This window comes from Excalfactoria chinensis, chromosome 2 (genome assembly GCF_039878825.1).
Source record: "Excalfactoria chinensis isolate bCotChi1 chromosome 2, bCotChi1.hap2, whole genome shotgun sequence".
In the NCBI taxonomy this organism is placed as follows: Eukaryota; Metazoa; Chordata; class Aves; order Galliformes; family Phasianidae; genus Excalfactoria; species Excalfactoria chinensis.
Window position 1 is genome coordinate 97,220,628 of NC_092826.1, and position 25,214 is coordinate 97,245,841.

A 25,214-nucleotide genomic window follows, 5' to 3' on the forward strand; every position below is an offset into this window, starting at 1 on the left:
GAGAGAACAGCTTGCGGAGCTATTACTGTAATAACATTGCCTCACAAAGAATACTCATTTGAGTGGTTAATTGTTTCCAGCTCTGCGCTAGTATCATCCCAGCAGAATTAGGCCCAGCATGACTTCTGCTGCATTGGCCACTGTTATCACAGCGCACAGAGCACTTTCCAGCAGACGGGGAAGCATTTAATCACCTAAGTGAGCACTTTCACCGCTCCAGCAGTCAGCAAAGAGCCAATGCCCTAATGCAGCAAGTACCCATTCCAGTAATGATCATTTGCTAACTCTATTGCTCGGCCAAAGAGAAGAGAAATGTGTGATCCGCAGCAAAATATCTAGTGCAAATGTCAAAGCTGCAGTGCCCGTGTGCAATCTAAAAGCCTGGTGCAGCTCCATCATTCGCATCGCATTCCCCTCCTCTTCATCTAAGTAACTGCACAAATTCAGCCTTTTATTTCAGGTGACCCCAGATGATTTTCATTAATTTAGCAAGGAAAATGCATGTTTAAGCCACTGTTGCAAGCTGCTTAGTTTTAATGAGAGGGCCAACGACGAGCCTTCATGTTGAAAACACTTCACACACCGTTTTCTGTCGGGCTGAAAGAAATGTACGTGTACTGTCAGCACCTCAGTTTTCCTCCCCCTTCTTTTTCAATACACCCACAAACGATGTGTAGGATTCATTGACACTGCAGTCAATACTGCGTGGTCGCAGCCGAGCTGGTTTCCACCCAGCTCACTTGGCTACTGCTCCGCTGGCAGCGCAGCACGGGGCAGTGCGGCAGCCGGCTGCACACTAGAGAGCTTCACCGGCACAGGCAGAAAAGGAGTTACTTCACAGCCAGCTCAGACACACGGATGCAAGAAGGATTTCGGGGCAGGACGGTGGTGCCGAGTTAGGGAAACGCATCGGAGCGGGGACAGCGGGCCGAGGCAGGGCTGCTTCCAGCAGCAGTACGCGGGGAGTTCCAGCCTGCGGAGCACCCCGGTTTGAGACGTGCCTGCAGCCTGAAACGCCCGCACCGCAGACTTTACCCCGGCGTATGAGAGCGCAGCGAAGCAACATACAGCCGGTGCATCTCGGTGGCGGGGCTCTCGTTAGGGCTGAAAGAGAACTTACGGCTCGCCGTGACTCTCGGCGGTGCCGCACCCACCCCACGCAGGGATCTCGGGGGCGGGCCGATCACACCCGGTCCCACTTGCTCCTCAACCCGGGCCACGGCCTCGTTCCGCTCCCCGGGCCGGGCAGGGGCTCGTCCCGCCCCGGTAGGCGGTGCGATGCGGCAGGCCCCGCCCGCCGGCCGAGGGGCGGGAGCTCGTAGCGAAGCTCTACTCCCGCCGGCGGGGCGCAGGCTGCGCTGGGCGCCCGGGGCGGCAGCGGAGCGGGGCGGAGGCGCGTAGGGGACGGGGGCGGGTGTGGAAGCGGGGTGTTCCGGTCGCTTCTCCCCGCTGTCCGGTGAGCGGCTGGGGATCGTTGGTGGCCCGAGGAGGAGGAGGAAGGACGGGCTGCTGAGGGGCTGTCTGAGCGCGTTTTGGCTCTGTCCCCAGGCAGCGGCGGTCGCCGCGGGGTCCATGAGGCCCGGGCTCACGGCTCGCCTCGGCTCCGGCAGCGCCCTGGTGCGGCGGCGGTGAGATGGGGGGCAACCTGGGCTGCCACCGCTCCATCCCCCGGGACCCTGCCGACCTGTGCCACAGCCGCAAGTTCAGTGCGGCGTGCAACTTCAGCAACATCCTGGTCAACCAAGAGAGGCTCAACATCAACACGGCCACCGAGGAGGAGCTGATGACTCTGCCCGGGGTCACCCGAGTGGTGGCCCAGAACATCGTGGAGTACCGGGAGTACATCGGTGGCTTCAAGAAAGTGGAGGACTTGGCGCTGGTGAGCGGGGTGGGGGCGGCCAAGCTGGAGCAGGTGAAGTTCGAGATCTGTGTGAGCAGTAAGGGCAGCTCTGCGCAGCACTCGCCCAGCTCCCTGCGGAAGGACCTGGCCTCGGAGCACCACCTGTCCGCCACCAAGATCAACATCAACACCGCCACGCCGGCACAGCTCATGAGCATCCGCGGCATCACCGAGAAGATCGCCAACAGCATCGTGGACTACCGGAAGGAGCACGGGCCCTTCAAAAGTATCGAGGACCTGGTGAGGATGAACTGCATCAATTCCTCTTTCCTAGACAAAATCCGGCATCAGATTTTTGCAGAGAGGTCCCGACCCCCTTCAACGAACACCAATGGTGGCCTCAACTTCACAGCCAAGCCTCATCCCAGCCCTACTTCTCTCAGCCTCCAGAGCGAGGACTTGGATTTTCCCCCTGGGGGCCCAACCCAAATCATCTCCACTCGCCCCTCTGTGGAGATGTTTGGGGGGCTGAGGGATGGCAGACCCGTGCTGAGGGTGGCTACGTGGAACCTGCAGAGCTGCTCCATCGAGAAAGCCAACAACCCAGGTGTGCGGGAGGTCATCTGCATGACGCTGCTGGAGAACAGGTAAGAGGCAGCATTTGTCCTGCTGGACTGGCTTCCCTTGGGATCGTAGGTCAATATCTCTGGGCTTTAGGTGCTGTAGCGTCCCACTGTGATCCCAGTACCTTCTTCTTTTCCATTCCCACTCCTTGTGGTGGATCCCTGATTGAGTCCTGATGCTTTGGGTATGGTGATTGCCACTTGGTAAAGTTACTGAACTCCTTGACAAATGGTGAGCCGCCCAGTTAAGTGCCTGTGTATTTACGCTTATTGGTTTTGGCTGGTCACAGTGAGCCAGTTAGGGCTTGTTGCCGTGATCAAGGATTGGTTCCCCAAAAGGTGAGAGGCTTTGGAAAAAGTCACAGACTTTGCTACTGAAAGCAAAAAAGCTTTGCTTGGGGCTGCGACATCCTTAACCTCAGTATTGGGGCTGTAGTCTGCTCTGCCTTGTGGCTACTCCTCATCAGGAGGGAGATCAAAAGACTTCAGAACATGCAGGATGGCTTGGGCTGTGTAACGAGCATGGAATGCCAAAGCTCATCTCATGAGGGTGACACAGTTCAATAATGAGCAAGCAATCTCTGAGTATTTGCTATGCCAGAGGAGCTGCTCATCTGCAGGAGCGCGTAGTGTGGGGCAGAACCTGGATTGTCCCTGTGCCGTGCTAATATGACCAGCTGCCTCTTCCCTGCTAGGAATCTTCATTTGCTGGGCAGAGCTGAATCCCTCCTGCCGGCAGCCAGCCAGCCCAGACTTCACTGGGTTTAGAGTCACCGACTAAGATCTGTTTGCAGTGTGGTCAGTGGCCAAGCAGACCTTTGAAACAAACTAGGCTGGTACTTCTGTTTCACGGCTGCAAAGCCAGGAGTGGTTTTTTGTAAGGTAATTACACAGGAGTGCTGGGGTGTCACTTTTCCAAAGAACTTTGTTGTTGAACTCCCTGTAAGAATGCAGTGAGGATTTTGCTGTAATTTTGCCCTCTCCTTTTCACATGTTAAATCTGTCCCAGCTTATCTGTTGTCTAGTTTGTGGCATTGGCAAACTGGCTTTTCTCTCCGGCTTCTGTTCAGAATCCCAGTTGGAGATTAGTAGGGTGATTCTCAGACTTCTAAATTTGAGATTATGATGGGGAAAGGAAATGCTGATGAACTGTTATGCTTGGTGGTGCCAAGAGCCCTTTCCTTCCCTGGAGCTGAGCTGCCATGATGGCTGTTGTCCATGTGGTCACAGAGGTCAGGCATACTGGAAAGATGGTAACAGTAATCCGGTGTTGTGGTACAGTGTCCCCAGTCAGGGACACCTCTTGTCTGTGCTGCTTTCCTCCTGCTTGCTATGTGGTATGGGGGCACTCGATGCTCCAGCACAGGAAACGTCTATCAGCCTCCAGCCATGACGACACAGCAGCCAAATGAAGTTGATAGTCCAGCTAGGAGCAATTTGATGTTGCACTTTCAGCTTTCGATGGCCGTTCTGCCAATTTAGACACCTCACAGCTCCCCCTTCCAGTTGTGCTGCCTGGGGTGGTCCTAGAGATGAGGTCTCATGGAGCTGGGTGTCAGGGGCAGGTATTGCTGCTGGGGAGCATCCATCTCTTCATCCTGCCAATCTTAGGATTGTTGGGTTCCAGTTCTAAATATTGAACAAAAAGAGTCCCTCTGGTGATTTCTACTCATTCATTTACCTTAGGGCCTCCTCTGGTGAAGTGTTAACTGCCCCTCACTTCTGCTTTTTCAGCAGTACTGGGGGAGAAGCACAACCCGACACAATACATCTATTGAAAAGGACAGAGAAAGTGGCTTACAACATAAGCCTGTGTTGGCCCAAGCTTTGCACTGTGCCCGCAGAGTGTGATCACAACAGTTTTGTTTCTGATTTTAGCCTGCACGTCCCTTTCTTTCTATCCAGTGTAACCAAGCAGGTACTTGACTGCACTCAGTGGTGTAAATGCTCTCTGAAACTCTGAAAGAGCTCGATACAAGTAGTTTTTTTTCTTCCTGTTCCATTTAATTGCACAAATACGCACGGTACAATTGTTCTGGGTACTTGACCACGCTTCTGATAAGCTGGAAAGAAAAGAATGAGTGATGTGCATCCACAGATAGGCCTGTGAAACCTTCCTGGGAAAGTAAATGTGAGAACAGAAAAATCAACACAATGCAGGAAAAAAAGAGTATGCACTGGTAAAAGTTTTACTCAGCACCTCAGGGAGCAGCAGGAAGGAATTTCCTCTTGCTCATTCTGTGTTGCTGAGATCCATGGAGCTTTGCTACTGTAAGAGGCTTTGCTGAGATTGGAAGCAGCCTCCCATGCATGTGAAGTCCATGGTCCCCTAGCTACAGACCCTGGAAGCTGATAAGATGGCCTGCAAACTAATCTTTGCCCTGGTGAATTGCCTCCAGTTGATAATTGGCAGGGAAAACTCATCTTTTGCTACTTCAGTTAGGAACACATTGGTGCTGCACAGGGCCTTCCAGTGCTCTGGCCCAACGCAGTCAGTGTGCTACAGAAGGTGTGTGCTTAAGGTGCTCAGTGGATGGTCATACTGGGAACTTCAGCAGCAAGCTTTTCCTGGTTGATCTGTTGTCTATTTAGCCTGACAGCTTAGCTGGTAAGTGTATTGCCTGTTTGCTAAGGCACTTGGTGCTCTTCCATCCACACATACCTAAGTCATGCAACCCTGTGTGGTCTCAGGGGCTGCTTGGTGGCAGTGTGGCTCCTGTATGACAACCTGCATCCTCTCACTTTCTAAACCCAAGTACATACAGCAAGTCAAGAAGATAGTCATAAATAATGTGTAAGGAGCAGTGAAGAATCTTAATCTGAGCTGTAGGTCTCTGTACAGGGACTTTCATGACAGCTGAAAGGTTGGCTTATTGTTTGTGCTTTTAAATATATATTTTTAAACTTTTCTTCATCCCCAGTTCACTTCACACGTTTGATACCTCCTGGATGACTTCTTTCAGGCATTAGCAATGGGAAAAATTGCTGCTCCTTTCCAGGTGAGGCTGGAAGATGAGGCTTCCTTCAAGCCCCGAGCAGTTTTGCACTGAAAGAACGGTGTTGCACTAAAGGAAAGAAAGAGTGCCCTTGTTTATTTAAGACAAACAACCCCCCCTCAACCCCCCCCAAAAAAAGGGATAAAAAAGCAAGAAAAGGTCAAACTTCACATGGAGTAATCTGCTGAAGGAGGGGAACAAATACTCCACACATTTCCCAAAGTGCTAAATTTCTTAAGAATAGCAGCTAGAGGAATGTGTACCAAATCAGTAAGTATGACTACTACTGCTAAGCTATTTTGAAATGCATCTCTGCAGTGCAAAAATAGAGAAACACAGCCCTGCCCTCACCCTCTTTCTTACATTACAAGGATCTATGTTTGTGACTGTTTGGAGTGGAGGAATGAGGTATTTTCATTCAGAGGACTGGAGAATAATTTTAGAAGACATTAATGTGATGAACATGGAGGCGAGCGTGATGAATTGGATTAAAGTATCAAATGTGGGGGAAATTGTCCAAACTCACGCTATTTCTTGCAGGTGTGGTACAGCAAATGTAGAACTTGCTTAAAGCAGGGGCAGATCTGGCCTTCCTTGCTCTTAGCAACCTTTGGGTTGGGGAAATGTCTTCGACAGTTGCCTCAAGAATACTGGCGTGATCATAACTGACTATTGACGTCAAATAAAATGCTGTGTGATTCCTCATGGGGAGGGCGAGCGGCCCCAGAGAAGATATTTTCTCTGGCTGAGGTTAGGAGAGGACCAGGAGGGTTATCCCCTTACCTCAGGTCTACACTGGGGGGAAGATCTCTTTCCATTCTCAGTCTGTACCTGCCTCAGGCCTGTCCCTCCTGGCCATTCAGACTGAGCCTTAGGAAAAGGTTCTTCACCAGAGTGTGGTTGAGCTCTGGGAATAGAATCCCCAGAGCAGCGGTCACTGCCCCAGGCTGCTGGAGCTCAAGGAATGTTTGGACAACACTCTCAGACACAGGATTTGAACTTCGTGTGGTTCTGTGTGGAGCCAGGAGCTGGGCACTGAGATCCTTGTGGGTCCCATCAAACTTGGGATATTCTGTGATTCTTGATTCTATCACCTGAACTCGTGATAGCCATGATATCCATATGACTGCTGTGTAGCTCGTACGTGTCAGGAGCGCCTGCTGTGTGACTGCAGCACAAAACATGACACAGGTACGTGCAGCGCCAGCTGATGCACAGAGCATGCTAGAGGTGCATCCTCTAGTTTAATTGCTTACTTGAAAGCATGCTGCTAGCCAAGGGGCAGCAATTAGCTGTGCACGTTTCCCAGCACGTTTTCTGGGGGAGGTTTTCCAACTGGTTTATGTTATACTTCTTAATACTGAGTGGTAACCTTTTGAAGGCCTTTTCTTATTTTTTGTGATTGTAGTCATGCTTGTCAACTCAACGAATGCAAACTGACAGAATCTTGAAAGGAAAGCTGATTTGATTTGATTTTAATTATAAAAAATATGCATGTAGTAGGAAGATGGTAGAGCATCATGGTGCTAGTTCTTGGATTCATGTTGTATGGAGCACAGCTCTTGTTCCTTCTTATCACAGTTAGCGCTTCCTGATGCAGAAAGGATCTGCAGCAAAGCCTTAACATGCGCTGCACTGATTGCTGTAGAGTAACAAATACAGGGTAGCAATGCAAGGTTTGTACTTGCAGCGATTTCTCTTTTGGCTCCATTTCCCTGAGGGTTGGTGTCTGTGTTTCCCTTGTGGAGCACATCAGCCCCCTGCCCCCAGCTCTGTAACCAGCTGGCCATTTTCAGTTTGGCTTGATGCAGTCAGAATGATGGGAGAGAAACCTGTCTCCATATACACAACTTTGCTTCTGCTTGCAGCAGGGTCTGGTAGTAGCAGCAATGGCCATACCTGCATGCCCTGGAGGCTCTGCATTGGGCTGCCTTTGAAATTTCTCTCTGTCACTGTGACTCTCAGTGATCCAGCAGAGTCCCAACGTATCTCTGCTCCATGTCTCTCTTTCTGGGTCTGTTTGGTTTTCCTCTATCAGGCTAATGCCGTGCTGGGGCCCTGCCAAGAATAATTCCCCTGCAATAAAAGAGCAGGAAAGAGGCCTGACTCAAATAACTTGGCTGTGCTAATAAGTCTTAAACTGCATAAGAACAAATACACCCTCCCCTCCTTATGTAATGTGTAGGAAATCCTGCCTCCTGCTACCTCAGGAAAAAATGTGAGAATTAAGGAGTTTTTTAGATGGTATCTTCTAGGGGTACTTTGCAAAGTGATTGTTGTTTTTTTTTAATGAACAATAGAATTACAGAGGCATGTCATGCCATTAATTTCTCCTTTCTGATACTTCTGAAGATGAAAATAATGGTGTGGCAGTATGGGGGGTTGGTGTGGTTGTTGTTATTCTGACCCCCACCTATATGAGCTTAGCAGGGTCACTTTTAAATGGTGATCTGTGCATGTGCTTTACTTCTATGACTGAGCATCTGAATGCATTCCTTGAGCATCTGTGCAGCTGTATCTAAGCAGCTGCTTTTGCCAGTATACCCCCTTTAAAGATAAGAATGTGGCTGGAGGAGTGGTGTGGCTAAAGGTCAGTTCATCAGTGTAAAATAAAACCAAACTTTCTCCTGTCTTTTACTCTAATCTTCCTGTGCCGCTGCAGTTTGTTCCAGAAAGCCTGACTAGAATGGGACGGATCAGGGAGGCAAGCATTTACTTCAGATGTATAAAATTTCCAACATGCGTACTTGATACATCTGGCATCACTTAATGCCTGCATAGTTTCACTCCACGCCTTCGGGGCTTTGCTGCCTGTTTGTTGCATGGCACCGGATTCAAGTTACGGATTGCAGGTACTTTAGTAAAGCAGAACTGCTAAATTACTCCTGCAGATTCTGCAGGGCTTGCTGTATCCCACACAGCAAACATCGAATGGATCGGCTGATCTGTGGCAGTCAATCAGCACCCGATGTTCTGCTGCCTGCTTCAGGGCCCATGGGGCTGTGACCTCATCCTGCTCAGCTTTTTAGAGATGTTGTGCTGCCCAGCCCAGCCACAGGAAGCGGAATAGTGCCAATGTGCAGGGCTGCATCCTGTAAGAAGAAATCTAGATCGCTCTCTGACTCTACTGCGGTTTTGGAGCTCATAGCATAGCCTCAGGAGCAGTGGTTTTGTAGCTTCGGCTTAAAAAGAGCAACAGGAACGCTCCTGAAGGCTAAAGATGCTGCTGCCATTGTCTCACCAGGAAATGGGGGCCAAAAACAAGGCCATTAAATACTGCAGATCTGTGGGACTGTGTGGATGGAATCCCACTCAGCCCTGCCCAGGCAGGGGAAGACTGTCTCTGCGGGGGCCATTTCCAGCTGCATGAGGCTGAGGTGTTCTGAGGAGGCTGGTTCTAGGGCTTCAGCTGCACTTTTCCTGCTGCTGGAGCTCAGTTCTCCTGTGGCAGTGTAAGTAGGGCCCTGCAGCTCTAGCCTGCAATTAGCACTGCGTAGAGTTGCTGGGAGTCCTGCCCAAACAGTGATCTCCAAGCTCAGCCGGATGAACAGGGAGAAGTTGATAGGACACAGATTACAGTGTGTCTTTTACTTATTTTTAAGTGGCATTGTTCTTGGTGGCAGTGCAGGTGTGAGCTGACATGCTAAGGCACAGCGTCACTGTGAAATAATTACTACAGGCTGCAGTCATTTCTCAGTGCTTTTGTGTGGTAGGGTGATGGAGAGGAGAACTGTGGCACAGCATTAATAATGGTGGTTAAAAATAGGAGTACAGTAGCTTCTTTGTTTCCAGAATCTTTAATTTTTATTTATTTATTTTTTACAAGAGGAAATGGTGCCAGTACTAATCCATTGCAGGATGATGCTGCTGGTGATAGAGCATCCAAGTGCTTGGTGGCTGCAGCAAGGCACAGGTGAGAGCTCCTAGGCCCCATGCCAGAGGTGGGGATGGCTTCCCCTTGCCCAGGGCTGGCCCTCTCCTTCCACCTATCTCCTGGGCAGCACATCCACTCTTTGCTCCAGACCGGTGTTGTTTTAAGACATAACGAGTGTCATAAAGTAGCCGGAAGAATGAGTGCTGCTGACCTCATTCCCATCCTCACAGTGGGGAGGTTTTAAGGGCTGGAGCAAGACTTCAGCCCTGCACTATTATTTCCACTGTTGGTGGAAATAATACCATTAGAGGCTGACAATGAAGAGATTACTGGAAAAAAGCAATTGTGCTGACTGCGCCCCATGTGTGGTGTTATTCAGAGACTGGTGTTGGGTCTGGTGTTGTTTAACATCTTCATAGGTGACATGGACAGTGGGATCGAGTGCACCCTCAGCAAGTTTGCAGATGACACCAAGCTGAGTGGTGCAGTTGATGCTGTCCAGAGAGACCTGGATAGGCTTGAGATGTGGGCTCATGCCAACCTCATGAAGTTCAACAAGGCCGAGTGCAAGGTCCTACAACTAGGTTAGGGCAATCCCAAGCACAGATATAGGTTGGGTGGAAAATGGCTAAGAGTAGCCCTGAGGAGAAGGATTTGAAGGCGTAGGTTGATGAAAGACTCAATATGAGCCAGCAGTATGCTTTGCAGCCCAGAAGGTCAACTGTGTGCTTGGTTACATCAAGAGAAGTGTGACCAGCAGGTTGAGGGGGGTAATTCTGCCCTTCTAATCTGCTCTCGTGAGATGTCACCTGGAATACTGCATCCCCCAACACAAAAAGGAGTGGGTTGTTGGAGTGGGTCCAGAGGAGGGCCACAAGGATGATTGTAAGGCTGGAGTACCTTCCCTGTAAGGACAGGCTGAGAGAGCTGGGGCTGCTCAGCCTGGAGAAGAGAAGGCTCCAGGAGGACCTTATAGCGGCCTTTCAGCACTTGAAGGGGGCCTGCAGGAAAGCTGGGGAGGGACTTTTTATAAGGGCAAATGGCGACAGGATGAGGGAAAATAGTTTTAAACTGGAAGAGGACAGATTTAGATGGAGAGAAGAAACTTTACCATGAGGGTGATATGACACTGGAACAGGTTGCCCAGCAAGGCTCTGGATGCCCCCTCCCTGAAAGCATTCAAGTCCAGGCTGGATGGGGCTTTGAGCAACATGGTCTAGTGGGAGATGTCCCTGTTTATAGCAGGGCAGTTGGAACTAGGTGATCTTAACGGTCCCCTCCAACCCAAACCATTCTGTGATTCTATAATCTGTTGCACTGACCATCTGTGTGAAATAACATGACAGTGCAGGGACACCCAGCTCTATTCTGAATAATTCAGGTGGGTATCAGAGCAAGGATCTCTTAGCTATTCCTGTGCTCCACCTGAGCTAATTGACCTTGTTTCCATTCACGGCTCTCCCCAGGAGCTGGCTGGTGAGGCAGCTGGGCTGTTTGCAGCATCCAACCAGCTTGCCTGGAATGGGTCTGTCTTGGCTCTGTGTCTGTGGTGGTGAGTCTGGCACATGGTGCAGTAATGCCCTTCTGCTTGTTTGGGGGCAAGTCCTGCCAGACAGTGCTATTCCTGGGTATAGTTCTCGCCTTAGATTCAAGGGGAAAAGAAGGAACTGGAAAATTTTCTTCTTTCCATTTTCCATTCTTCAGAGTGTTTCAGGTGAAGTTGTCTAGCTACCCTACATGTTTAGCTAAAGCAGCTGTCCAGCAGCTGAGCTGGTTTGTAATGGGTTATTGAACAGCTAATTAATCAGCAAGGATTTTGTTCTGTGGTGTAGTGGCAGGCTTCCTGCTCTGAATCCCTTTCACTCCAGTATGCTGTTAGTCATGCAAAAATGATATGCCCTTCTTTTGCTTAACAAAGGCGAAAAAGCACGAACCTCTCTTGGATACACGATAAAGAAGCTGTTGCTTTTGTTTCCAGAGTTCTCCTTTGACTTCTTTTTATTTATAGCTCCGTTTTTCCCCACTTCTCCCTTGTTGGTCTGTTCAGCAAGTGCTTGCGGTCACAGAAAGCGCACGCTGTCCTGCTCCAGTGATGTTTCTGCAGCATTGCTCACGGTGACTGGCGGTCAGTGACCTCTCTGGGGTTTGGCTGGTGTCAGTGTTAGCCAGCTTTCTGCCGAACTAGTGGTGATCTGCTGTTGGATGCACAGTAGACATTAATTTAGGATGCCTGTTTTGGTCTCCGTATACATCCTCTTTAAGCAAATAAGACCAAGTTCACCTCTAGCTTCATGCCACTGAACTGCAGAATGCTATGCCAGAAGTGATTCTAATTGGATACTAAAAAATAAGCTGTAAAATGTTTGAATTTGTTGCTTTTATGCACGAAAAGGAAGTTCTGTGGCTTTGATGCTGAACCTTTACAGCACGTAAAGTGACTGCCTTATTCCTCTTCTGCAACCTTTATACAGGCCAGTCTGAGTTACCCTGTGCTTCTGGCAACAACAGCAGTGCAGCTTTTGCTGTCTGTCTACACGTTTTCCTGCTGTTCCTTTGTCCTACTCCTTGCCTTATCTCTCACGGTGTTTAAATTCCCGGTTCATGATCGATGTGGCCCAAACTGTGTACTGCCAGCTGTCCTCTGCACTGGCCTCCCCAAGGCAAACAGTGTGTTGAGCAACAAGCAGGATGGCATCACACCTTCACTTTCTGCAGCAGAACAGAGTGAGTGAGGTTTGAGCAAAAGCACTGGGGCCCAGGGCTGTACAGAGGGACCTGAATCCAGCTAGTGGAAACTTGGGGTTGGATTAAGATGTGAGCTGTGGGGGGAATGAATAGGTCGGTGCTGCTGGCAGGCAGCTTGGCCTTGTTTCCAACTTATCTTTACCAAGAGATCCCTCTGAAATTACTCTTTGGTTACAAAAAAAAAAGTAATCTCAATTGCATGTTTTAATCACTTCTAATTTCTCTGGTGGAAGGTATTAGCACAGGAAAGGAAATTGTGGTTTAAGGGACAGAATAGAAGTTCTGAGACCGAGCAGCCCTTTGTCAGCAGCTCATGGATTTAATAGTTATTTGGACAACATCCACACAGAGCACTCGAGTGTAAAAATGATGGAAAAAACACCTGTAGATGAAGGTTGAAGCGCTCAAGCAAAAGCCTCATCTAAGCATGTGATGTTTCCCTTTTCTTTTTTTAAACCGAGAACGCTTGTGCTCTGCTGTGGGTTGGCTCGCTTCACCTTTTGCTGCAGGGAGCTTTCAGACCCATTTCATTTTTGACTTTTTTCTTCGTAGAGTCATAGAATCATTAAGATTGGAAAAGACCACTAAGATCATCAAGTCCATCTGTCATTCCATCATCACCATGCCCACTGTGTCCCTCAGTGCCACATCTACATGTTTCTTGACCGCTTCCCAGGGGTGGCGACTCCACTGCTTCCCTGGGCAGCCTTTTTGTTTGTTTATTTGAAATATAGCTGCATTTTTGAGCTCTAAAGTGCACATCCGTGCACCCAAACTGGGCAAAATACAAGTGAAAGTAATAAGATACGCAGTAATCTGTCCACTGAGTTTCTGGAAGTTGAAATGAAATCGCCTCTATCTTCGACTGACTGTCAGACTTGCTCTTTTAACCTGAATGTGCCTCATTCCTCACCCTCTCTCTTGTCCTACTGAACTAAAGCAATGTCACTGGCTTTGCCGGCCTCTTAAATTGCCTTGCCACGCCTTGAGTGCTTCCAATTGCATTTTGATTGAGCCTTTGCTTTCAAGCCGTTAGGCCTGAATTGTGATATCACCCACCTGTCTAGGAGGCCAAGGACTTTCAGTTTCCTTTGATCATCTGTGGTATTTCCCTCAAATCACTCTAATCTGCTTTCTGTTCCAACATATGCTGCAGTATTTCTGTCTCCTCTGCTGAAGCCTCTGCCCAGGCAGGTTGAAAATCACCAACCTTTTGAGGTAGTTCAAGTTTCAAGCAAAACCTGATTGAAAATTGCAGCCTTGCCTTTTATTCCAGAGAAGGAAATAGAGGAGGCTCCTGGACCAGTGCTCTAGGGGAAAAAAGTCCTTATGTTTTTGATTTCTGTTCCTCAGATAGGCTTAAGGCTTCAAAGGAAAAGGCCTTGTTAACTTCCTGATGTACTGGACATGGAATTATTTTTAACTTGCAGTAGTGCTTGTTTAAAAGGAATTAGTATGTACATTAGGAGCTTAACGGCACATTAACTGCCCCATCTGTATCTTACTGCCTTAAAGACAGTGCCCAGAGATACCAGCTCCAGGGGGAAGGCCTGATGAATAGATATCAGAACTATCTTATTGTTTAGTAGCTCTCCAACACAGAATGCTTAAGCATGTCAACATAAATAGAAAGTACTGAAAGAATCTCAGCTCTGTCAGTGTGGAGTCATTTGTCTTCACTGTGTAGATATAGCTTGGTTTGGCTTTGGTATTTGTGGGAGTAAGTGTGAGTTGTCCATACAAAACTCCTTGTAGCTTAGTTTTAGAAGTACTTAATGGTGCATTTTAAGGGACTGCTTGGAACCTAGAGGCAGAGCAGCTAAATGGAAACCATCCTAGTTGGTGTGTGTGTGTGTTTTTCATTGGGAATGTCAACTGATAGTTTGAAAACTTCTTCTGGAGGCTCACCAGCTGTCTACACTGTCATTTTTCTTTTTGTTGCTTGTATGTTTCAGATTTTTATTTCCTGTTCCTGTAATTTTGTGCCCTGTGATACAGAGTAATCGTATCCTAATATTAATCAAACATTGTCCATAAACTTTGCATATATGTTTATTTACTACAGGGCAATATAATGTTGTCTGGGGGCAAAGGTCTTGTACTGGCTTCAGTTCAGCGTCCTTAGATGGCACCGAGGCTGTCGCTTCTGTTTTTATTACTTCTGGTGTTCGTCTCAAGTTGTGCCTGCCAGGTCTGCTCCTCAAAACTGAATTGCTTCTGAAAATGCTGCCAAATCCCAGAGCTCTGTCACTTGTGAAATAAGAGGTACTTTGAGGGATCTGGAAACATGGAAATAGTGGTAATGCAGGACTGGTAGAAGTCGTTGAGACTGGTAAAGGTGAGCAAACCCAGCAAGAAGAATGTGGAAAGCACATGCAACTCCTCCTCTGCAGGCTGCTGTGCTTGCCTCAGTGATGAGCAGGGTTGAGGAATGGAGGTGGTTGGCAGCTGCAGCAAGTGCTGTCCAGCCAGCAGTGGCACTTTACTCCCACTGCTGAAGTAATTGGGTGCTAAAGGAGAATTATTGAACTTCTCTTCATCTCAGTGCCACCTGAACTCCAGCAGGGAAACAAATTGAACCTGACAAATGCTGCCTAATGACACATCTTTCTGCAGCTTGCTTATTCCCTCCTTCCACCCTCCCGTCTGCTGTGGATCATCAAATGCTTCTGCCTGTTTCCTTGCTGTGCTGTTTTTTCATCCTGCTTTCCATACTGTTGCTTTGCCTTAGGAATGCGATGCATGGCAATCTCAGTGTTGTAGTACTGTGTTATTGCCTGTAGATATTAAATTATGAGCTTGATTGTTTTTACTAGTCGGTTTTATGGCACAACTTTGGGAGGAAGTCATGGTAACAAAACTGGCACAAATCACACATCTTCAAATAAGCTGAAGTGCGATCTGCGGAGCAGTGATTAGTTTATCCTCAGACTAATGAAGAAGTGGGAATGACATCGTTGTAAAATGGTTATAATTTCCACTTCATGTACTTTGTAGACCCACAGATGTGTAAGTACCACTGAGAAGAACCACCAGAGATGTGTTTGTGTTGCTTTAGGCCCACTATTGAATCTGGTAAAACAGTTACCAGGGCTCAGAGTGTAATGCTCTCACCTCTGCTCATGAGGAGTGCCTGCGTTACCTCTCTTGCTGCTTCACCACTGTGTTATTACATGTTCAGGCTGGAGAAGAAAGCAGTCTGTAGCATGACAAGGTGGAGGAAGACACGGTGTTACTGGCAGGATATCAGGGTGCAACCCCAGGGATCATCTTGTAGGCATCCTCACCGCTCTGATGCACATAGTTTGCTAAAGGCTACTTTACCCACAAAATGTGGAAAGCACATACGGAGAGAGCTGCATGAGGTATAATTTTGCATCACTGGCCCAGCCCCACTCACGAAGCACTATATCTTCCCATCCTCACTTTCTGAAGGATGATTGGGCTTTGCTTGTAATACCTGGCGAGCTCTGCTTTTGGCCAGGCAGGCTTTCCCATCCCCACAGAAGATTAATGTTTCTAAGGCTATTTTGTATTGAAGCTTCTGACCTAAATAAGGTTAAGAAGCTGGACTGCACAATTAGCACTGAATGCCAGAGGAGAGGGGGAAAAAAACAAAAAAGAAAGCAGAGCTGAGCTCAGGCCACTGTTCTGTGCATTCACAGGAGCTGTCTGTGTTCAGTTCTCTTGCGTCCTTATGCTTTAAAGGCCATTCTTATGTCCAGACACCCCTGAGCCTGGCACGCAGGGCTACTCTTTGACTGGGAAGCTTTCAGAACTTCTTCCTGTGTGTCATTGTGAAGTTTGATGCTGGGACTGTTTCCAGCTCGCCAGAGACACTCCAACATTGTTTGCTCCTAATCCCCTCCTCCTTGCGGGGTATGCTGTGTATGGAGGATAGCATGTTCTCTTGTTTGCTTTCTGTGCAGAAACACAAGCAGCAGTTCATGGGAATAGTGTAACCCCGAAACAGTGAGGAGCCAAGGCAGAGAGCAGTGGCATGGCGTGATGGTGGTACGAGTGGTTGCTCCCACAGTGATGCTGAGCTATTAGGGCTGTCTCTGAGCAGGGCTCAGCATGTCTGCTTGCTGGCCTGCCATCAAGAAGCAGAAACTTTTGGCACTGTGGGCCTTCTGCTTTCCAGAGTGAGGAAAGGATGCTTGCTTCTTGCCACTGCTTTCTGTCACTCAGGGGATTTGCTGCTGGTTTGCTGTTTCTTTTTGTGTGCTTATAGCCAGGGGAAATAAAAGCAGGTTAATAGAGCAGGGAGAATAGGGCTTTCTACTGAACTAGCCTTTTTTCTTCCCAAATCTTAGTTCAATGAAGAATAGCAGGTTGCTGAAATAGAAAATATGTGTGCAGGTGACTGCACAAGGGCATCTTTTGGTGCAGAGATTTAACTTTGGAAGCTTGGATTATGTTATTTATAGTCTCATTATATTGAGATAGTTGTATTATTGATCTCAAGTGGCTTCCAGGCCAGCCCACCAGAGAGCAGAAGTGAAAAGTGCTGCTCCAGAAGGCCTTACAGTTTCTTGAAACATTCCCAAAGAGACAGAGCAAATAAAGGATGAAAAAGGAATATTTCCTACATAGGATTATTTCCCCTTTTCCTGTCCTCAAGTAGGTAAGGAGCTTAGATGGAGTTGGAACTTTTTCCGGTATGCAGTGTTGTGCCTCTATTTCCTCTCATTCCCTCTCTGATGTGATTTATTAGCTGTGGGCATGTGGAGTGCTAAAGGAATTGATTTGAGGAGAGAGGAGGCTGGGGTGGGATTAAAGCTGTGATCTGAAGTGTGATAGAGGAGCTCAGTAGTTTGATTTTCAATTCAGGATCTCTCTTCCTATTTGCTAGAACCTGGGATAAGCTTTACCCATGGATACCAGTCTGCTACATGGGAATCCCTACATTGGTTTCTACATCTGCATGCCATCCATCACCTTTGCAAGGCTGGGCATTGCCAGTGCTGAAAGTTCATAAACTATGAAGATAGCTTCTAAAAGCAAGGGGATTAATAACTTGGAGCTACATGTACCAATTGTTCAGACTATTGTGATCCATAACCTGAAACCTCTTGCATTCCTCCCTTACAGCAGAGAAAAAGCTGTTGTCTGCTCAAAGCAAGCTGAAACAGAGAGGGCAGGATGTTTCCCAGCCAGATTCCATATCCAGTGAGTTGAATGCAGAGATGCCTGCTGTGGGCTGTCTTGTGCTCTGCCTCAGCTGCACCTCCTCCAGTTTGCCCACATTTCACATCCTGCTGATGTGATGGGCGTTTCCCTTCTTGAAAGAGCCTTTCAGAACATTGTTGTGTGTTGGCATGGGGGTGGGCAAGGGGGAAAGAAAAAGTTCAACACCCAGCTCTGCTCACATAGGAAATCAGGTGGTTTGCACACCATGTGAGAGATTTCTTCAGCACAGAGCTGGCAGGGTGGCAATGTTGACTAACTCTTTATAGCAGCATTTTCCTGCTGGGTTGTTGATCCCAACTGAGTATTGGCTCACCTCATGTTGTTACCAAACTCCCGTTGCATGATGCATCATGTTGGTGCCATCACCCCTGCTTACTCATTGCAAGAGACTGAAGGGCAACACAGATTTGTCTGAGTATGTTTTATGACCAAACAAAATTCCACTGGGGCTATGTGTGCACCTGAATAACTGCTTCTTATAAGGCTGGAAAAGACCTGAGTTGTTCTAGTCTTTCATAATCCTGTGGCAGTACCTGGTACTGAATAGTGCAGGTGTCTTTGTGTAGACAGGAGGCATGCAAATTGCTGATATGCTGCTTGCATTTTTGGCCTGTGTGGTTGGCTAGACTACAGCTGAAGGGAGGGCAGGAGGTAGGACGAGGGGCTTCAAACTAGAAGAGGGTAGGTTTAGATTAGATATCAAGAAGAAATTCTTTACTTAGAGGGCGGTGAGACACTGGCATGGGCTACCTAGAGGAGCTGTGGGTGCCCCATTCCTGGAGATGTGCAAGGCCAGGTTGGATGGGACTCTGGGCAGCCTGATCTGGTGGGCGGCCTTTCTGCTTCTTTCTTACCCTCTGCTTTTCTGGGAAAGCTGTTCTTGGTGTGATTGCATCTTGAGCCTGTTACATGTGATGTGTTGTTTATCTCTTCCTCTTGCTGCTGAAAAGAGGAGGAGATGCTAACTGCCTTTTCTCTTTTTGACCTTCCTTCCCAAAGTGGACCCCTGTCCTCCTCCTGTGTCACTATGTGCTCGTCTCTTGAGCTTTTTCCCAGAGGATGGTGCTGCTTCATGGTGACCTCATTCATAGCAAGATGCCGAACTGCAGTCTTGCCCTTGGCATTTTCTTTCAGTGAAGTGCTCATGAATGCTGGCATTTTTGCCTTATTCTTTTTTTTTCTTTCTACAGGCTCTGCTACTTGGCTGGTGTTTTCCTGTGTTTGAGGTTTGGGGAGGGGATGATTTTTATATATTTCATATATAGGCCATAGCAGTTGTCACTTGAATAATTTTTAGATTGTTTAAACTAGTGAAAAATCTGTGAGCACCCAAGGGGCTGCAGCCAGGTCTGCTGTATGACACAGTTGCTACCATATTCTCCATAGATCATCCTCTTGGGTCTGCCATCTTCTTCCTTTCCTTCTCATGATATGTCAGGTTCCACTTAGTCTATGTCAGGACATTGCTGCTATCACCGCATCCCATGCCTTGTTAGCATCATGCTTGAGGAGAAGCCAGCCTGGTAGGGGGGAGGGAAAGGCACCCCCCAGAATGCTGCTCCAGGGATGCCCCAGGGTGAAACATCAAGGTGTTCGTCCTTATTTGTTGTCCCAGCCACTCGGGTTTTAAAACAAAAGTAATCCTATTGGAGGAATTAATGTGTTGCCCAGTTGTGAAGCTTCAGTAGCCTCATATATGTTGCCTGGCTGCATAAAAATGCTTCGCTTTGTCAAAGTAAATGGTGAGGAGAACTGGTAATTGGCTCATCAATGAAAATGAGTTTGGAGGTAGAAAGCCTTGAATTGGAGGAATAAATAAGAAAACAAATGAAATCACCTTTTTGTTGCATATGGGCTGTGCAGAAATGCTGTAATTATCCCTATTAGAAGGCCGGTAAACTCTATTAACCTTTCTTAGACTGTCAAGACTTGCGTAATGTCGGGCACTTTATTTTCCTCTCTTAGTAAGTGAAGTAACTGTTATGAAGGTTGCATGGTTGAAGCTATGTTTCTCATTTCTCTTTAAAGCTGAAAATACATTTTTCATAGTTTTCTGTTCTTGAGATATATATATATATATAATATATATATATATATATATTTTTGCCTAACCAAAGGATATAAGAGAACTTCCCCTTATTAAATCCTGCAGCAATGCAATCCCAACCACGTAATATCCAACTGAACGCTGAGACATCTGCCTTTGGCCATTTTTATTTTTATTAGAGAGACAGCGTTTCACTTCTTTTAAGCATGAATCCTAGTAACCCTGAAGATGTCTGGCTGGATCCTTGCCGGCAGGGGTTACTTCAGTTCAGCAAATCCACTCTGCCTGGAGTTCACAGCAGCTTGCATCCACTCAGCAGCAAAGCACCTGAAGCGCTGGCCATATGCAGCGTGAGCAGGGCAAAGGAGATGCCAAGAATCACATGCTTAGCAAAATGCCCGCTGCGATCCTCACAGTCTGTGTGATTCCTCCGGTGCTCTGCTTTAGGTTTTAATTTCTAATTATTTTTTTTAACTTTTAAATAGCGTGTGACCTTTTAAGCCTAAGCTGTAGCTGTTCAGTGTTTGGGGATTTATTTGACACACTTTGAGAAAGAGGCAGCCTTAAAATACTGCTGTGTGCCTTAAGAAAACCATGATGTTTCCTGGTTCTTTCTTGTGCTTCTAACCCAGCACTGGTCATCCGTGTGCTGAATGTCAGCGAAACTTGCCCAGTTAGATGAATTTAGTTCTGCTGGACTTATGCTGCTAAGTAACGACTGCTGGTAGCTCCATCTTCTAAGGAGTTTTAAGCTCCATTTCTCTTCTCCCGGCAGTTACAGGTTTTCAATTCCATGTGCCCCATTTTTGAGCACTGCTGAAAATGCTTTAGGCTTCCGTTTGATTACCCCTGCTTCCACCACCTTCACAAATAGCCTGCTAACCTGCCTCTACATCCCCAAATTATAGTGAAAAATATAGCTAGGAAATATTTTTTTCGGAACTTAAGATAAAAATAAGCAGGAAGGCTGTTTAAAAAATAGGAGCCATGATCCAAACAGCGAAGAATCAATGCTGAAGTAATGAATAATGCATTAAGGTTTTCCTTAAATCTGAAGTGGGAGTCATTTGCACTATATAATTAGTGCTTACATAACGTGTACGCTTTCATGCATTGTGAAATCTCTAAGGGATGCATTGTACAGTGAAGTTGTCTGAGAGGACAAGGCTGTGGCTCTGTCCCACCTCCAGCCCTGTTGTGACACTGGACATGTGTCTTCTCTGCAGCTTCAAGTGTATTCTCAGCATCGCTTAAGAAATGTGTTTCTGAGATCCTCCCCATAGCTGTCTGTTATTCTTTCTAAGTGCCCGGAGCTGATCCAGGTTAATCTGGGAGCTGCCTGTCTGTGAAATAAATTGGCTTCACTTAGATGACTGCTGAATGCAGCTTACTGGATGGGAGCAGTGACTGCTTAAAGCATTATATCTACCATTGCAAGAGAAGGTTGGGCAGTGCTCTGGCTGCCCACCTGTATCCACTGAGGTCCACATTGCTTACCTCATTGGTAATGCACTTGCATATCTACCAGTGGTAGATGTCTACCAGTGGTAGCATATGAAGGCTCTGACTTAAAAGCATTCCAGCAGGAAAGCTGTTCAGGGGGAGGAAAGTGGCTTGGGGACAGATCTACTTTGTGATGTTCTCCTATGCCTGGTCCTGCGTGTGCTGCTGCCCTATAGAGATGTAAGTCTAAGCTACCAGCTCTTCCAGGAGGGTGGAAGCGCCTTTGGTGTGGGGGTTGTGGTGCCAGGCGGTGCTATGTGGTTAGGTTATATTGTTTAGCAGTCTGCTTTGCTCCTCTGGCAAGGTCCAGCCACGCCACTTGATTCTTTGCATGGTGCGATAGCTTATCAGATTGGATCGCTCGGAGACTGACACTGCAGTGCACACAGCCTTTTTTTTATTATGGTGACAAATATGATTGTATTTGTCATAAAGAAATGGGGAAGTCATTTCCGATGCCCTTGAACTGGCATACATTGTTCTGGAAACACATGCAGTCCTAGTTTCAATGCTGTTCTGCCTCGAGGCTCTGGAGACTCTGATGGCAGTCTGGTTGAGCTTTGGTGGAGAACTGCAACTGTTCTGACTGAGAAGAAACTGAGCTGCCTTGCTTTGTGCACATTTCCCAACTGCAGGGAAGCATTTACTGTATGTCCCAGTGTACACAGGCTTTTCTGCGGTCACCAACTGAACGATAGTTATTAATCTGCTTTCATGATATCACCAATTGCTGCCAGCAACACAAGCTACTTGGAAGTTGTTATTCCATGTACAAATATTTGACAGTTTTTAAATGCCACTGGTACCCTCCATGCGATAAACTTTGTATTTTTCTTCAGGAGAAGAAACAGGTCTTTCTCACAAGGCTCTTTATTTCAAAGCATGAGATAACTGAACAAAAAGATTACTGTGATAAGTGAACGTAAAGTAATTCGGCTGTGCTATTTTCTAAGTACATATTAGAACAAGGAAGCACTGTCAGCTCTGTTCTTTCCAGGGAATCTTTAACATGGCACATTAATAAGTCCGTGCCAGAAAATAGTCTGTTGCTTAGAACTCAGGAGAAGTTCAAATAAAGTCTTAGGCACCCCCACATTCCTAAGGTGTGATGGGACTACAGTGTTGTGGAGGGTGAGACATCCCTTCCATAGTATTTGTCAATGGAAAGTTTAACAAGGCTGCATAATCCTCCTCAGATTGCAGATTGGATCTGGACAGCAGCTCCCAGCCTAGGAAGCTTGGGAGGCATCAGGTGAGAGGGTAACACAGGCAGTGGTGACATCCCATTATGTGAGATGGTGGAGAGGGGAGTGCAGAAACTTCTTGGCTTCTTTGCTGAGCATCTCTGACCTTAGAAGAATCTGAAGAACTGTAGCACGGGAGAGAGAGGAATATGTTATTTAACCCACCCGTCTAGTCAGATGAAGCTATTCCTGTGCCAGTAAAGCCCATTGTTGCAGCGTGCATTTGCTGCACAGTGTTATTTTCTTTTATAATGGGTAATACAGTATTATGCTCTATAACGGTGTGTAATCTGGGGGAGTGGCCATAGTAGCAGATGGCAACCCTTCAATCCAGGTCTTGGAGAAACATGACTGGAGCAGCAGAAGCCTTATGAAGTCCAACAAGAAGCACGTGGCCGAACACTGTGGGTGACATGACCCCTTGCTTTAATACAACTGGGCAGTTGGCTTCCTTACTCAGGGGCTGGTGTAACGCTTGAAGAGTTTATATTGAGGTTGTCGTGGGTTAGCCTAAAATCTACCTGCACCCATGACAGGGGGGCAGTCAGCCTGCAGGCCGCTGGCCCAGAAAGAAAAGAAATAAACAGGGAAAAAGAAATAAATACAGTGGCAAAAATCTAAGGAGGCACACTATTTTACTAAATACTATATCGGAATACAGAATAACACAATATAATACAATATAATTGGGATTAAAGCTAACGAATCAATTAAAATAAGAGAGAGTGAGTCCAGAAACCGAGAGGCCTACTGTAACTCTAGGCGTAAACGGCTGGAACGCTCCCACACGGCTCTCCCCCTGGCTGGCAGGATCCAAGAGGGCGAGTCCAGCACTGAAGTGAGATTATATAGTCCTGGTCATATGACTGACCGTGGTGCTCCCTGGGACATGTAGTCTTCTTTCTGTGAGCAGCAGATTCATCAAAATTATCTATGCTTAACATGATGTTATGATGTGGAATACTGATAGCAAAATTACAACATTGCAAAACCATGACATTCCACCCCTTATTCTACATCATTACATTATGCTTTTTACACACACACACACATACATAGTTGTGAGCAATCAGCAACCTTATTTTCTATTTCATGCAAATCCTTAGGCTGAAAATAAAACTCCGTAACTTAACACACTATTATTTACTAACTCGAGAAAATGGCAAAACTGCCGGAAAGAGGAACATGATAACGGTGGAGGGAGAAAAAGGGGAAAGGCAGCACTAGTGGGGCCTCCCCCACATCAAGGTGCACTCATCCTTTCCCTAAGCTACAGGGCTGCTGCACGGAGGACTTCTCGGGACTGTCCTCCTCTGTCTCCATCAATCTGGATTTCAGGCAGGAGCCCAGAGCATAAGCAGAGGGGAGAAGCAGACCAGCATCACTGCTGGTGGTATGGCCATCCTCCAAGTCATCTGTTCCCTTCAGTGGAACAGAAGCATCAAGGAGAGGCTCATCAAGAAACTCCCCAGCAGGTGATCACAGTATCACAGTATCATGCGAGTTGGAAGGGACCTTAGAGATCATTGAGTCCAACTCCCGGGATTTGAGCCCTCTGTGTAGCAGAGCGGCACTTCTACCACTTGCGCCACAGAGGGGATTCGAACCCGGGCCTCCGGTGTTGCAAGTGGCACTTCTACCACCGCACCACCGGGGCACACGATTGTGCCAGCAGCTTCACATCCTGGCCTGGAGAGTTCAGCTCCAAACCCTCGTAGGGGAACAGTGAACTCAGGCCTCGTGGCTGCAGGATGACCCCCCTCACTGCGGGGTGGCTTACTTGGCACATCCACACCATCCTCACCATGGGCTTCTGCTTCATGCCCAGGTGACAGGGATAGGAGTGGAACTGCTGGGGCAGTGTCTGGAGTACCATGCCTCCATAGAACTTGCTTCTCCAGCCCTAATATGGTATTTCGGGCGATAGCATGGGGTACTGTGTATGTTTCAAGCCACCCAGTGGTTGCCTCCACCATGGTGAGCACATAACGCTTACCATTGCGAGATCATGGCAAGGTGATATAATCAACCTACCATGCCTCCCCATATTTATATTTTTGCCATCGCCCTTCCCCCCAAAAAGGTTTCCTCCTCTTGGCTTGTTTAATTATGGCGCATATTTCACAGTCATGAATGACCTGAGCAATAGCATGCATAATTAGGTCCACCCCTCGGTCTCTGGACCACTTATATGTTGCATCTCTTGCTTGATGGCCTGAGGTCTCATGGGCCCATCGAGCTAGGAATAATTCAGTCTTGTTCTGCCAGTCTAAGTCTATTTGAGCCACCTCAATTTTGGCAGCTCGATCGACCTGATGGCTATTTTGATGTTCTTCAGTAGCCTTACTCTTAGGCACGTGAGCATCTACATGGCGCACCTTTACAACAATGTTTCTTATTTGGGCAGCAATGTTTTTCCACAGTTCAGCAGCCCAAATAGGTTTACCTCTTCATCGTTGCCAGTTGTCTTGTTCCCACTGCTGAACCACCCCCATAAGACATTTGCCACCGTCCATGAATCAGTATAAAGATGAAGCATTGGCCACCTCTCCCGTTCAGCCACATCTAAGGCCACCCCTCATGCTGGACGGCCGGGCCTCCAGTGGGCTGGATGGGGGCAGTGCAGTTCTCCTGCCCCATGGCCATAGCGGTGGGCGCCTGCTCAGCCTGGAAGCGCACCAACCCCTTCCAGATATGGAACAGACCCACCGGGAGAGCTGAGACCGGTGACGTCCGCTTGGGGTTGCGCTGCTCCGCTACAGGCTGCCTCGCCTGGGCTCGGGAAGGAGCCTTGCTCTGACCGGAGGTTGTTACACTCAGACTGGAGGGCGTCGTGCTCAGACTGGAGGGTGTTGCGCTCGGACTGGAGAGTGTCATGTCCAGACTGGAGAGTGTCACACTCGGACTGGAGAGTGTCATGCTCGGACTGGAGAGTGTCACGCTTGGACTGGAGAGTGTCACGCTCGGACCGAAGGGCATCTCGCTCAGACTGAAGGGCGTCTCGCTCAGACTGGGGTGTGTCTTGCCTGGACCAGAGGGCATCAAGTTCGGACCGGAGGGTGTCACGCTGATATAGGAGGTCATTTCTCTCAGCTCTGAGACTCTCCATCTCAGCTCTGAGACTCTCTCTCTCATCTTCAAAAACTTTT

The 25,214-nt window shown here is 47.7% G+C and overlaps 1 protein-coding gene across 1 annotated transcript in view; it reads left to right on the plus strand.

The window, feature by feature from the left end:
• The first annotated feature begins 1,492 nt into the window (after window positions 1-1,492).
• EEPD1 (endonuclease/exonuclease/phosphatase family domain containing 1) overlaps window positions 1,493-25,214 on the plus strand; it is a 62,943-nt gene continuing 39,221 nt past the window's right edge. Inside the window, exon 1 of the mRNA XM_072328711.1 lies at window positions 1,493-2,487. Within this exon, the coding sequence (XP_072184812.1) occupies window positions 1,634-2,487 (854 nt within the window). The 5' untranslated portion in view covers window positions 1,493-1,633. The remainder of the gene's footprint in view (window positions 2,488-25,214) is intronic.